Source organism: Lepidochelys olivacea, assembly GCF_965140295.1.
Source record: "Lepidochelys olivacea isolate rLepOli2 genome assembly, chromosome: 4".
NCBI classification, from domain to species: Eukaryota; Metazoa; Chordata; order Testudines; family Cheloniidae; genus Lepidochelys; species Lepidochelys olivacea.
Genome location: NC_140414.1, coordinates 16692904 through 16707973, shown reverse-complemented (window position 1 = coordinate 16707973; position 15070 = coordinate 16692904). Strand labels below are relative to the sequence as shown.

The 15070-nt window shown below is 42.6% G+C and overlaps 1 protein-coding gene across 1 annotated transcript in view; it reads left to right on the top strand.

Moving 5' to 3' along the window:
• The window catches only part of USO1 (USO1 vesicle transport factor), a 63784-nt gene that overhangs the window by 36450 nt on the left and 12264 nt on the right, over window positions 1-15070 (top strand). Inside the window, exons 14-18 of the mRNA XM_084627362.1 lie at window positions 6982-7092; window positions 8323-8441; window positions 9010-9191; window positions 10042-10163; window positions 10551-10689. Of these exons, the coding sequence (XP_084483488.1) occupies window positions 6982-7092; window positions 8323-8441; window positions 9010-9191; window positions 10042-10163; window positions 10551-10689 (673 nt within the window). The remainder of the gene's footprint in view (window positions 1-6981; window positions 7093-8322; window positions 8442-9009; window positions 9192-10041; window positions 10164-10550; window positions 10690-15070) is intronic.

The window sequence follows — 15070 nt, the reverse complement described above, 5'->3', positions numbered from 1 at the left end:
TTCGTTTTTGAAACTTTCAGCTAAAATGTTTCAGCGGCTTCCCAGAATGAGTAAGGAAGAGTACGTTTTGCCTCGCCAATGCTTTGGTTTGTGTTTTTAAACCATGCAACCGTTTTTTTCCCCCCAGAAGCTGTAGCAGCTCCATGCTCTGGAGCAAGGTCTTGAAACTTGGCAAGGGGGTTGCCCTGGTGTCAGACGAGCCTTTTGCCATGCCTGGGAAAATTGTCCAAATTGAGCCTCTGAGAAGTCTGTTTACATATGCTCAGACTTGTTAGGGTGGCAGCTACATTCTCTGAAGAGTCTATGTGCTCTGGGCAGGCTCCAGTTTAGGGGTGCAGGGGCTGGCCAGGACATCCCCTGCAATTGCTACTGCAGGCCATTGTGGTACTAGGCACAGGAACAGAACGGGGAAACTCTCCTGTGCTCTCAGTGCTCCACCTGTTGGCACCCAGGCAGCAGGGAGGAGGATGAGAAAATCATAGAGGAGAGGCCGTTGCAGTAGCCAGAGAGCTGGAAGGAGTAGAGGGGGGCATGAGTAGCAGTAGAGACAGCATGGGGAGGGTGGGCAGGAGTCAAGCGATGTGGGCTGGATAGGAACCAAAGGGGGACAGACAAGCTAAGGGCACAGAGGCGGAAGGGTTTATAACCATTAGAGAACTCTTCCCCTTCAGGAACTAGAATTAAACCCAAGAGTCCACAGTCTCCACATTCCTTCTCTGTCAGCGAGTGACTGGTCCACAGGGGAGACCAGCCTCTTCTTGGTACCAGGTGCTCTGTGGCTGAAGTGGTAGAGGTCTGTGCTGTGCTGATCTAAAGGTTTGAACTCTGCTGGTGACCAAGTTGGGCATCAGTAGGATTCCACATGATGGAATCTCTATTTTTTTTTCAGGTCTTTTATAAATGTATTAAATTGCATCCTAACTATTGTACAAGAATATTAAGTTTGCAGAGTCAAGCACTCAGGTTAGGAAATGCCAGAATTGAGGAAGCCCTCTTAAACATATGCATGAGAGTGCCAATGCATTCTGATAGTCTTATTACATGATCACTTACTGTTTTTCCCCACAGGACTTCTGCCTCATTCAGGGGATGAATCAGGGTTGTGTGGTAGAGGACTGTTGTATATAGGACTCCTGCCTTGTTTGTTGGAGAAGTTGGATGGTGTGTAACTTTGAAATCCGTGCAGGGTTTGGATGGTGTGTGGTAAATAAGGTCTGGGGTCAAACATCAACTGTGGACAATAAAAGGAAATATTGAATAACTACCCAGTCGCTGAAGGAGGCCTGGGTCCTGTGGAAAATACTAGTGTAAGACCATGTCATAAGTCTGCATTGTAATGCATATGCATAAGAAGGCTGAATTAAAGTGGCATAGCCTTCCTTCATTCTGGCATTTCCTAACTTAGGTGCTTGACTTTGCAAGCTTTTAATATCATGATTGGATGTTTTTCTAAAAGATCGCTCTAGTCATTATTTTGGAGATGTTCTATGGCCTGTCAGACTAGATCACTGGGGCCGCTCTCAGCCTTGGCATCTACTAATCTATGAACCTTAGTGTTCTTTTAATGTGTTTTTTGTGGAATGAAGCCATAGCTCAGCTGTGTTACAGTGGGGGAAAATATAGTCCTGTTAACCCTGTAATTGCCGTGCAGCTCGTGCTATGACGTAGCCGTGTTCTAAGAGCCTGCCCCCTTTGCACTGTGGGAATGTTCCAGGGTGTTGGCTCCAAGCGTATGAAGCTTGGCTATTTGCAGAGCCCATGCTGAGTTTGGACTGTGGATTTCACAAGATTGTACCTGCTTAGAAAAACCGAATTAATGGCATATTTGTAAAAACTCTGTAAAGGAAAAATGAGACCTGCAAACGTACTCTGGGCCAGGTTGCCATTCAGAGTGTTTTAGTACCTGTTAATCTGGAGTCTTTCCTAACCTTGGAGACTGCGGGGTAACACCTTTGAATTGGTGCGACTAGCCAATTCATTTAAAAAGAAAAAAGCATCTCTACTGGTAAAAGTCCAGTCAGATATAAGTTTTGAGTTAGTCTTTTCACAGATGGCAGTAAGCTGTTCTTTATTCTTTGTATTACTTTAGTGCCTAAGCTCTTGTCGTGGGTCGGGACCCCATTGTGTTAGGGACTATACAAACAGAATAAAGACAATCTCTGCCCCAACGATCTTATCACTGGGGCTTTGTTTTGTTGGGTTTATTCATTTCATTTGCGGGGGGATTCTTTTTTAGCCATTTTGGGGTTTTATGTAGATGTCCAAAACCGGGTGGGTTTTTTTGAGGTGTACTCTTTGTGCATACAAGTAGTACTGTTTCAACCAGAGCTGTCTTAAAGCGTGCTAGGGAACCTTCATTATGCCCCAGCAGGGTCTATGAGGAGCAATTAATGATTTCTAAACCTTCATAACACCCTTGTAGTCTACAATACTGCTCCCTATAAACAAGCACTTAGATATGAGCCAGGGATCAGGGACATCACCTATATAAACAATCTGCATTGGGAAAGGGGTGAAGTCAATATGAATTGAGTAGCCATTCCCTGTGTTTTTTTCCAGTGGTCATCAGTTAAAACCTGAAATCAGAAGCCTTGCTTATAACATATGTAGCTAGGATCAGTGTCTTTCCACAGGGCTCTCGCCATGTAACTGCCAGTTCTCTAGCAGTAATATTTATGTAGAGTTACACACCTGTATAAAGTTTACCAGCTTCTGGCTGGCTCGTGTGACTTTTCTTGTCCACAGTAATCTGGAAATAGCACTGACTGAGTAGTTGCAGTGGGTCCAGACTCAGGGCATAGGGGTCTGGAGTTCAACTAGGGATAAACATGTCCGTAGAAAAGGCATATACCTTTCATGTGCGTTCATGACTCTTCTGTGTCAAGGTCTGCTAAATATGAGGTTTAGTATCCATGACATGAGTCATTCCTTCCCACTGAGGGTTTAGAAGGCCACTTTTCTCTGGGGAACAGCTTTTGGTGTGCAGATTCTGGATGCTATTAGGTAGTTTTCTTGATAGTGAACATCTACTAAACAACTTGACTTGTGGTTCTCATTGAAAGGCTTTATGGAAGAAGGGATTTTTTTGAAGGAGGTCTGTCATACATGGGATAGGAGCTGGTTAAGTGTGAGGGGGCGGCCTGGGCACAAAGATGAGTAGGGGTGGGAATACAGAATGAGCTGTCAAGAGAAAGGCTTGAGCAACAGAAGCGAAGGAAGATGTAGGAAGACATGAAAGCTGAAAGAGGCAGGAGCAGTTACGTAGGGGCTTGGAAGTGAGGACCAAGAAGTAGAACATGATACGTAGGATGCAAGTGGAAGCCAGTGAAGGAGAATGATCAGGCCTGAGCAGTGGAAGAAGAGTAGGAGTTTGTAGCAGTGTTTTGGAAAGATTAAAGCAAAACTGCTGCCCCTCCCTATCAAAAAGGTGTTTGGCACAAGTGAAACAGTTCAGCAGTTCTGAGACTATGAAGTGAATGCGTAAAATGGAAAGCTCACACAGTGTAATACATACGGATCATGGAAAAGAGGTAACGAGACACATGAATGCCAACTAGGCTAGTAATGGTGATTTGATTCTCTGCCCAAAGATCAAAGTGAAGGAGGAGGGAGATGACAATGGGTGTGAAGAGGCAACATGCAGCAGACTGTTGTGGGGTTTTACAGATGACATGGTGTATCGCCTGCTTTACAATTGTAGTGGGATACTTTACCTTCTAGTCTTGAGGAGGCTGTTCCCCTCAGTGGTGGTATCGCCACCCAGCAGCTCTTGAAACCACCAAAGCTCTTGTATCCAGCACATTCTGATATTAGGTTTCAGAGTGGCAGCCGTGTTAGTCTGTATCAGCAAAAACAATGAGGAGTCCTTGTGGCACCTTAGAGACTAACAAATTTATTTGGGCACAAGCTTTCGTGGGCTAAAACCCACTTCATCAGATGCATGGATTGGAAAATACAGTAGCAGATATATATAAACACAGTACATGAAAAGATGGGAGTTGCTTTACCAAGTCGGGGGGCCTCCTTCTCAAGGGCCTCCTTCCTATGGGTCCAGATGATGATGTCATTAATTTAGCACAAGTAGAGTAGGGGCGTTAGGGGACAAGAGCTGAGGAAGCATTGTTCTAAGCCAGCCATAAAAATGTTGGCATACTGTGGGGCCATGCGGGTACCCATAGCAGTGCCGCTGACTTGAAGGTATAAATTGTCCCCAAATCTGAAATAGTTGTGGGTGAGGACAAAGTTCAGCCACTAGGTTTGCCATGACATTATCGGGGATACTATTCCTGATGGCTTGTTGCTCCAATCCGTCAGACAGGCTTCTTAAAATTACAATACCCACCTGGTGAAGTGAAGAAACAGATTGACAGAGCCAGAAGGGTCCCCAGAAGTTACCTACTACAGGACAGGCCCAATGAAGAAAGTAACAGAACACCACTAGCCATCACCTACAGCCCCCAACTAAAACCTCTCCAGCGCATCATTAAGGATCTACAACCTATCCTGAAGGGTGATCCCTCACTCTCTCAGATCTTGGGAGACAGGCCAGTCCTTGCTTACAGACAGCCCCCAACCTGAAGCAAATACTCACCAGCAACTACACACCACACAACAAAAACACTAACCCAGGAACCAAACCCTGCAACAAACCCCGGTGCCAACTCTGTGTGCATATCTATTCAAGGGACACCATCATAAGACCTAACAACTTCAGCCACACCATCAGGGGCTCGTTCACCTGCACATCTACCAATGTGATATGTGCCAGCAATGCCCCTCTGCCATGTACATTGGCAAAACCGGACAGTCTCTATGCAAAAGAATAAATGGACACAAATCTGACATCAGGAATTATAACATTCAAAAACCAGTAGGAGAACACTTGAACCTCCCTGGTCACTCAATAACAGACTTAAAAGTGGCAATTCTTCAACAAAAAAAACTTCAAAAACAGACTCCAACTAGAAACTGCAGAACTGGAATTAATTTGCAAACTGGACACCATCAAATTAGGCCTGAATAAAGACTGGGAGTGGATGGGGCATTACAAAACCTAATTTCCCCCATACTAATTTCCCCCTACTGTTACTCACACCTTCTTGTCAACTGTTTGAAATGGCCACCCTTATTACCACTGCAAAAATGATTTTTCCTCCCTTGGTATTCTACTGTTAATTGAATTGTCTCATTAGCACTGACCCCCCACTTGGTAAGGCAACTCCCGTCTTTTCATGTACTGTGTATTTATACCTGCTACTGTATTTTCCACTCCATGCATCTGATGAAGTGGGTCCTAGCCCACAAAAGCTTATGTCCAGATAAATTTGTTAGTCTCTAAGGTGCCACAAGGACTCCTCGTTGTTTTTATTCTGATCTTAGTTTTCCTTCTGTGGTAACTTTGATATCACCTTTAGTGCCCACTTTGGTGCTGGAGGCAGACGCAGCAGCTGGGAGCCTGCCCTCCCACCTTCCTTCTGACAGCTGCTGCTCTGCATGGCTGTTCTTAAAGGCCTATAAGGACTTACTTTAAGGGCTTCTGGTTTTTGTAGTGCTGATTTAGGGCTCAAAGCAACACCGTCTCCAGTATTTAAGCACAGTGAACATCAGAGTGGAGGATGGAGTGAAATGGAAGTCAAGCAAAACTTATGGTGGCTGAAACACAGAGTTAAAAGTAGAAATGCAGCAAAGACTTAACTAAGGACTCCTCCTTTGGGGTTGGGGTTGGTAGCTCTCTTCTCCGCTGCCTTGAATCTCTTGTGACCATCCTTTCCAGAGTATGTTCTTCTTTTACTCTCTTAGGTAGATCAAAGTCCTTGTATGTGCCCCAGTTTGCTCTCCAGATCCTGGCTTTTAACCCTGTGTTACTTTCTTTGATGTACTACATGCTTATTTCAAGCTTTTTTGTGGGAGCTGGAGAACTCTTGCTTGGTTGCTGTCATATATGTCATACTTTCATATAGAGGTGCATGTCTGCCTTGATGCCACTTCCCATGGCATTTTCGTTTTCAGGAGCCTGGAGAATTAGCCAGTATAGGTGTAGATGCCAGAGAATTCTGTAAATGGATATATTTTATAGGCCTAGAAAATGTGTGGATCAGCTAGTTAATGCAAACTGAGGCTTAATACTAGATAAGTCTTAAGTTAAATAAACAAAACATCTGCTTTAAAGGACCAAAATATACATAATGGACGGCTCGAAACCATTGTCCAACGTACCTCCTGGCCTAATTGTGTGGATTTAAAACCCTTAACATAAATTAAACTATTTAACACTAACTCTTGAACAGTGTTATTTCACACGGTTCTTGTGTATTAATTTTAAATAACCTTTTGGTGAGCTATTCAGAAGAAAACTCATTTTCCAGCATATGAAATTGAAAGACAAGATGGCTGCATTTAGAATATTCCACTTGTCTGGTTTACCTTGTTTATTACTGTATCACCAAAGAAACTGCCCTGTAGGAATCAGTTTTCACCTCGAAATAAAATCTCAACCCGTGGTACAATACATCAGTAGTGGGTCTACGTTATATTTGCCGCAAATGAAGACAGCATATTTAGTGCTGGGCCGCTTTAAAAGTTTGCAGCTGACTTGTGCTAACTGCGCCGTTTATGCAGCACTTCCCCCAGAAGGTTCTGCATGTATTTTTTGCCCCTTAACGATATTGTTATCCCAGCATTAATTATGAAGGCAAACTAACTTGTCATGATTTTGTTCCAATGCTAATTTGTGCTGAGTCGCACCTTACATCTGTCTTGGTTTGACATGCACTGAAGACTGCTAGACTTTTGTGAATCCTTTCCATCAAAGCACTAAAGTGAAGTTAAGTATAGCTAGAAAATGTGTATTTTTGGAAGCCTTGACTTCCTTTTTTTTATCCTTAAAGTTGAAAGTGGGTGGGTTCTGAAGTAAATACAGCCTCTAAAACACTTCATTGAACACTCTATATGAAGGAATTAATGCCAGCTTTTCCATTTCAGGGCAGCAAAGTGCAGACAAGAGTTGGATTATTAATGCTGCTTTGTACCTGGTTAAGCGATTGTCCAATTGCTGTCACACACTTTCTCCACAACTCCGCCAATATTCCATTTGTATCCTTGAAATGTTTACAGAATACAGGCGTTTGAATGGAAAGATCTTATTTTTAACATTAAAAATGTAGATAAACTTGCAGGAATGCTGCAGAATATTTAAGGATGATAGGTGTGGGGCTTAAAGAGGTAGTGTCCCTTTTATGTTAACATGTAGACACTAAACAAAACATAGTCAAATCTGTGAATTTGAAAAGACGTGTGACAAAGTGCGGGGGTTTCTTGGTTTTTCCAGTGGTTTGCATGCAGAAGGGGTGGGACTCCGTTTCCCTGGGTGTTACTGGTTTAACAAGGTGATGGGCGAGGGAATTTGTAGTTACAGAGGACCAGCGATGGAACTTGGGACCCCAACATGTCATATATTTCCTCTGAGCACAGGTAACTGTTGCTTGGAGAAGCTTTTGGGCAGTTCTGCAAATTTCGGGTACACGTACATTGCAATTGATGTGACTGCAGCTTGGGTAGGAATACCCACGTTGGCTTTGATCTAGTGAGTATGCCAAAAATAGCAGGAGAGGCGCAGACTTCAGTGCGCACTATACAAGCCCACCCAGGACCCTGCGTACATATTTGCATTCCTTGACGGTGCTGGGATCCGTGCCACCAGGTCCTAGGTGCTGTTTGCTAGGTTCAAGCTGCCGTGGGTATGCCTATGCAAGCTGCTAGCACACCTCGATTTCAGTGTGGCTATGCCCATAGTGTGTGTCACTGCAAATAAACTCATGGAGTTTCCGTATGAAGAATCTCTCACGTGTAATCTCACAGAAATGGGGAAATACTTCTTAATCTCAATGGACTGTAATGATAAATACACTTCTCTGAAGAGGAACTTAATCTAATTGACAGTTAAGCATCATATAGTGGTAGACAGTGCCTTCAAAAAGTTTTCACAGTTAACATATGGAAGAGAACTGTTTGGTACAGAGAACCCTTTTAAATATTACATTGAGTTATCTGGATATTAGACTTGAATAGTAATATATATATATATATATATACACACATTATACAAATCTCTTAAAACAAACTAAATGTATGAGCAGTTTCATTTGAGGTAGCATACTGATATTACTAATTAAGCTTATGGTTTTAATGGATAAAGAAATTGGCTTTACATGTTTAATTAAGATGTAATAAGAAGCTCAGGGTGAGATTATATGTTGAAAGGGAAAGGTACGTTTTATATATTCTGCTCATGAAATGTTTAAACTTCCTTAGCAAATGTTCCAGCTCACAGGGCAGATAGCCGAAAACCTTGGAGAAGAGGAGCAGTTAGTCCAAGGCCTGTGTGCGCTGTTGCTGGGCATTTGCATTTATTACAATGACAATTCCCTTGAAAATTGTAGGAAGTAAGTACGGTGTCGGACTAACTGAAGACTTTAGGGGAGGTGAAAGTTTGTGTGCAGGCTAGCAGCTGACCCTAAATTAGGAAGAAGTTTCTAAATGAAAGACCTCACAACCTATATTATTGATATTCTTAGTTTAACAACCCCTCTAGCCCCCTGCTTTTAATTTATTCTTTACAGGAGGGAATACATGTGGCTAGAAAATGTGAGATGGTTTTTCCATGGCAATGAGCTGGGAAAAGTCCTTGATACAGCCCTTAGGCAGTGCAAAGCATCTGAGCCATTCTTACCAAGAAATACAGTTAGTACCTTCTTCATGTCTCCTTTCACTGTGGCATGTGAACAGCTGATAATGGCAGACTGAGAACAATCAGCTTTCCAGTGCCAAGAAAAGTCTGTTAGTTTGACGGGGGGAAAAGGAATTGTTACAGATCATTTCCTGACCAACAAAAGTACCCTTTGGAGGGGGAGTAAAAAGGGTGGTATTTCACTGCTCTCCATTTTTTTTGTTTCTCTTCTCTAGGCACAGTGTTGCCTGATGTGCCGTACTAACTACACCCTTTTCTTTTAGAGAGAAACTAAAACAGCTGATAGAGAAGAGGATTGGCAAGGAGAACTTCATCGAGAAACTAGGGTTCATTAGCAAACATGAACTGTATTCCAGAGCTGCTCAGAAACCTCAGCCGAGTTTTTCTAGCCCTGACCACATGATGTTTGATCACGAGTTTACCAAACTGGTAAAGGAATTGGAGGGTGAGACATGTTACACTCTTCTTTTGTACTGTCACTTGCGGTGCACTTCAGATTGCCCTGACTGAATTACCACCCATTCTGAATTTAGATTTTTTAAAGGTCGATCAAACCTAAAATTCTCTACGTGGTAGGAAGAATTCATGGATAAGGGTTACAATACATGGCTTGCAGTTCAGATGTTTTATATTAATGCTCCTGGTGCAAGGTTGGGTTTTGTACTTAATCTGACTTCTTAACACTGTTAAGTCAGTTGGCTGTTTGTGCGTGTTGTTAATGATCAGGATATTGGTTATGGCAAATTTTTGAACTTGTGCTTCTATAATGCCATAAGGTCTGTACTCCAAGATGATGCACAAGAAGGTGGCAACAGAAAAAAAACTCATAGTATACAAGAATTGGCTTCACAAGCTATACTTCTGATTCCAGTGAATCATTTCTCCAGCTTCCTTACAGACGAAGTGAAAAGGAACTGGGATATGTGCCCCTTCTGTAATGAATAAAGAAGATCTAAAAGATGTGATCATGAGTGTTATTTTTTACACTAGAAATATCTGGGTTGGGGAACCTTAAAAAACGTGAATGGTGAACATTATGGGTCCTTAATGGAAAAGGTAGGGCTGTTGAAACTCTAATGGATAGAACTTTTCCCAGTTGTTGATACAGCCTCCTGAAGTCAGCTTCTAAGAACTAGCTTGACATCTAGTCATTTAAATCAGCATGGGTGACTAATAACTTGTTTAAAAACAGGTGGATTCTCTGTGGCACAACACAATTATGTAAGCTGAGGAGGATGTGAGAATATGAATGCATGAGCTGTGTTCTGAATAACGAGGGCACTATTTTTTGACAGGTATCATAACTAAAGCTATTTACAAGTCTAGTGAAGAAGACAAACAGGAAGAAGAGGTGAAGAAGTCGTTGGAACAGCATGACAACATTGTGACTCACTATAAAAAAGTCATTAGAGAGCAGGTAAATACAAGCTGTAGCAGACACCTACAGTCACATGTACTGTTGGGGGGAAATCATATTAACTGGCTTTTGGGGATGCTGGAACGGAATTCCAAACCAGATATTACAAAACATGGAAGAGGCTTCCCAGCTTAGATAACTTGGGGAAGTGTCAGGCACCTTAATAAGCAGTGCTATCAGCCCTGCCTCTAATAAATTTGGAAACTTACCTGCGCTGATAAGCAGTCCACAAGATACAGGCACTGCCCATGAAAAATATCTTTTGTAGGCTGAGTAAATAAAATCTTGACTCTAATGCATTGATTTTATTGCTTTGCAGCATGTCTCCCCATTGATTCATTTTCCACAAGTAATTAAGGAGAATTCCAATTTTTTTTTCTTTCACAGGATCAGCAGCTTGAAGAGTTAAAGCAGAAAGTTAATACTTTAAAATCTCAGAACGAACAGCTTCAGACAGCAGTTACACAGCAAATGTCACAAATCCAGCAGCACAAGGACCAGTATAATCTCCTTAAAGTACAGCTAGGTATACTTCATAAAAACACTGAAATCCATCATTGCTTCATAGCATATTTCCAATTCTCTGTGTAGTTCATGGCAAGCAATCTAAATTCTGCAGAAACCAATCCTTTCCAGTTTCAACAACGTGCTGTCCTAAATTCTGCAGCACGCTATAATTCACACAAATGAAAAACCAGGACCTATTTTATTGAATTAAATAAGAATGCAACTAGAACAGTATTTCTACCAGTATCTAATTTATTAAATTAGATTTAAAATATCGATGTATACATTTTTTTTTATATTGCCGCCATACTTTCAGTTATTGGTGATGGAATATCTTGTGTGAACAACTGATACATGGATTAGAAATAGGGAAACTGGCGGTGTTCGCTGCAGGGGCCTGGGAAGTGGCAGAGCAGCTTGAGAGGAGCACTCAGCAGGTTCAGATTCAGGAAACAGAGTGGGGAAGCTTGTCCTTTTCCCTCCGCCCTGCCATTCATTGAATTTTTACTTCTATGGCTCTCTTCAGGTACTGTCTGAACATGTTAGACAAAGGTGGAGGAGTCAGCAGCTAGTTGCCTTGCTGCTCCTTTTTTTCATTCCTATTGGATGCCATTTCAGAAAAAGTACACGAACTGGAGGCTCCTGCTTCATGAGCAGCAGCGAAGTGCCACCAGTTTCAGGTGTCCTCAGGTTTCACAGTTGATGTCCCTTTGAAATGAATGGGGTAGTTCACGCTTGTCAGAACTATCATTCTGGACTTTTGGAGTTGCAGGAAGACAACCCCATATTGCTTCACATTTGGAAGCCAGCCTTGGCAATCAGAGGCTAGAAACTTTTCTGAGAACACAAAAGGTTGCATTTTGCAGCCCGATTGCCCAACAATGCATGGATTTGCTGTAAAAAAGCAAAAAATGGGGCATTGTGTACAGTAAAATCTCACTCATGACTTTAGGGAGACCCAAAGCAGCTAACCCAGTTTAACAAACTAGCAAGATACTCTACTGCTATATGGATTCTGTCCGCTTGCCATGTCAAGCGTAGTAAGGTTTATACCTCATAACGAACAAGTAAAGGAGTTTTAATGGTTTTGTGTATTAAAAAAATTAGTTATAGGCCTCATTACCACATTCTGGTACTAAATCTTAGGCCATTTTGTGTGGATTAGGGAAATGAGGGTGTTGCCATATTACAGGAAGCCTTTTCTTACTAGAGACTGGCCTAATGGCTTCAGTAGAATCCTAGAAAGTGTGGAAACGTGGAAAAATTGGTAAGGATGAGTAACAAAAGAATAGTGCAAGCAGGTAGGGTCAAAATCAGAGAGGCTAAGACACAAAATGAGTTACACCTAGCAAGGAGCATAAAAGTCCTTAAGAGGAGGTTCTGTAAATATATTAGGAGCAAGAGAAAGATGAAGGAAAGTGTAGGTCCACTACTTAACGGGGAACAAGAGCTACTAATGGATGACATCAAGAAGGCTGGAATGTTTAATGCCTATTTTGCTTCAGTTTCACGAAAAAGATGAATTGTGACCAGATGCTCAACACCATAGATATTAACAAGGGTGACAGAACACAAGCCAAAATAGGGAAAGAACAGGTTAAAGAATATTTATATAAATTAGATGTATTCAAGTCAGCAGGACATGACAAAATTCACCCTAGGATATTTAGGAACTAGCAGAAGCAATCTCAGCATTGTTAGGGATGATCTTTGAGAACTCCTGGAGGACAGATGAGGTCCCAGAGGACTGGAGAAGGGAAAACATAGTACCTATCTTCAAAAAAGGGAACAGAGGTGGCCCAAGGAATTATAGATCAGTCGGCGTAACTCCAATACCTGGAAAGATACTAGAACAAATTATTAAATGATCAGTTTGTAAGCAATTCGAGGGTAAAAGGTTAGTAAGTAATAGCCAATATGATTTGTCTAGAACAAATCATGCCAAACCAAGCTAATTTCCTCCTTTGGGGTTACTGGCCTAGGGGATGGGGGGAAGCAGTAGATGTAATGTATGTAGTTTTCAGTAAGGCTTTTGGTACAGTCCCACATGACGTTCTCATAAGTAAACTAGGAAAATGTGGTGTAGATGAAAATACTATAAGGTGGATACACAGTTAGTTGAAAAATTATCCTCAGAAGAGTAGTTAATGGTTTGCTGTCAAACTCTGAGGCCATATCTAGTGGGGTCACTCAGGGGTCTGTCCTCGGTCTGGTTATTAGTCAATATTTTCATTAATGACTTGGATAATAGAGTGGAGAATATGCTTTTATAAAATGTGTGGCTAAAACCAAAGTATTGCAAGCACTTTGGAGGAGGGGATTAGAATTCAAAGTGACCTTGACAAATTAGATAGTTGGTCTGAAAACAACAAGATGAAATTAAATGAACACAAGTGCAAAGTACTTCATTTAGGGAGGAAAAATCAAATGCACAACAAAATGGGGAATAACTGGCTAGGCAGCAGTACTGTGGAAAAGGTTCTGGGCCTCGGGGGGGGAAAGGGCACAATTTGAATGAGACAGCAATGAACAAGGCTAGTATCATTCTCGGGTGTATTAACAGGAGTGTCACATGTAAGACCCGGGAGGTAATTGTCCCCCCATTCTTGGCACTGGTGACACCTCAACCTGGAGTATTGCGGCATCCAAAACTGGACACACTTTAAGAAGGATGTGGACAAGCAGGAGAGAGTCTAGAGGATAGCAAGAAAAATTATGAAAGGTTTAGAAAATCTGACCTATGAGGAAAGGGTAAAAAATTTGTCATGTTTAGTCTTGGGAAGAGAAGACTGAAGGGTGGACTTGTCAACAAGTCTTCATATATGTTGAGGCCTGTTAAGATCATGGTGATTAATTGTCGTCCTTGTCCACTGAAGGTAGGACAAGAAGTATTCTGCTTAATCTGCAGTGAGGCAGATTTAGATTAGCTATTAGGAAAAACTTTCTAACTGTAAAAGTAGTTAAGCTCTGGAATAGGCTTCCAAGGGAGGTTGTGGAATCCCATCATTGGAGGTTTATAAGAACAGGGTGGACAAAGACCTGTCAGGAATGGACTAGGTATTCTTGGTCCTGCCTCAGCATTTGGGTCTGGACTAGATGACCTCTCGAGATCCTTCCAGCCTTACATTTCTGTGACTACACACTTGTGGTTTTAGAGATGTTTCAGGATGAAAACTTTCTGTCATTGGGTTGTACAATGAAAATTTGCTCCATGAATGACCTAATGTATTCTATACAGATGAAGTTTATAAAATTCATCAATGTGATGTAAGCGCCTAAATGCCATTGGCTTTCAGTGGGACCTGGGCTCCTAAGTCACTGAAGAAAATGTTACCTACTCTGTACAGTTAACCCTGAGTATATGATACCAGTGCTCAGGAGTCGACATTGGTTGCTGTGGATGTCTAGCTGCCGTTTATGGTGTTGGCTTTGGCCTACGAGACTGCAGAGAGGCAGACCCTCAGGCTGGCAGGTCTCAAGCTCTTCGCTGTCCTACTGCTGCAGCTGAGATCAGTGTAGGCACTCATGCTAGTTTCCTTGGCAAGGCGGGGTAAGGCAGACACAATAGGCCTGTGCCTCGGGATCCAGCCCCTGCGGCTATGTGAGCACATCAGAATCTGAAGCGTTTGTCATTAACGTGTGTTTGTAGCAGTGACTGTTGTGAAGAAAAGCTTAAGAATGTGGACAAAGCATGGCACATGTGCGTGCCTGCGTCTGTCAGCTCTTGAAACAGTAGCCCTGAAAGGTATGAACTGCCTCATGCGTCTTAATGGGATGATAAAGGCCCTGCCGATGCCATCCCAGCAGAGAATCAAGCGCAAGAAGAGGGCAGTGGGCTTGGGCCACATGCAGATAAACCCCAGCTACGGGGTAAGTGGCGGACCTCTTCCCTGATCCCACTGTTGCACCTGAGGAGAGAAGGGAGCTGTGTGCTGCTGCCCTACCACCACTGCTCCAAGTAGGCAGAGGATGAGGCCACGCAGGGCCCACGTCAGTGTTCCTTGGTCCTGCATTGCCGTTTTCCTTGGCATGTAAGGGGACTGCTCGTGAATGCTGTCTGAGAGCCCCTCTGCTTATGAACTCCCTCCCTCCATTGATCCAAAATAGCCCATATCTGTTAACCTTAAGGACAGGCTGCAAATCCCATGTGCTTGGGGGTCTGTGTAGGGTTTGAAAGTCCGGATACTCTGGACTTTTCATGCTGGGATGGAGGGATTAGGCAGGCGCTCCAGGCCGTGGGGGGCACTACAGTTCTGTGAACAGGCTGATTTTACGTAGGGGGCAGTTTAATTTTATGTTCATATTCTTGATGTGAGTGGTGTTACCTGGCAAGGCATCTTGAGCCTCGGATATGTATTCCGATGTCTGTCGAAATAGAAATGAATTTTAAAATTTGTGCA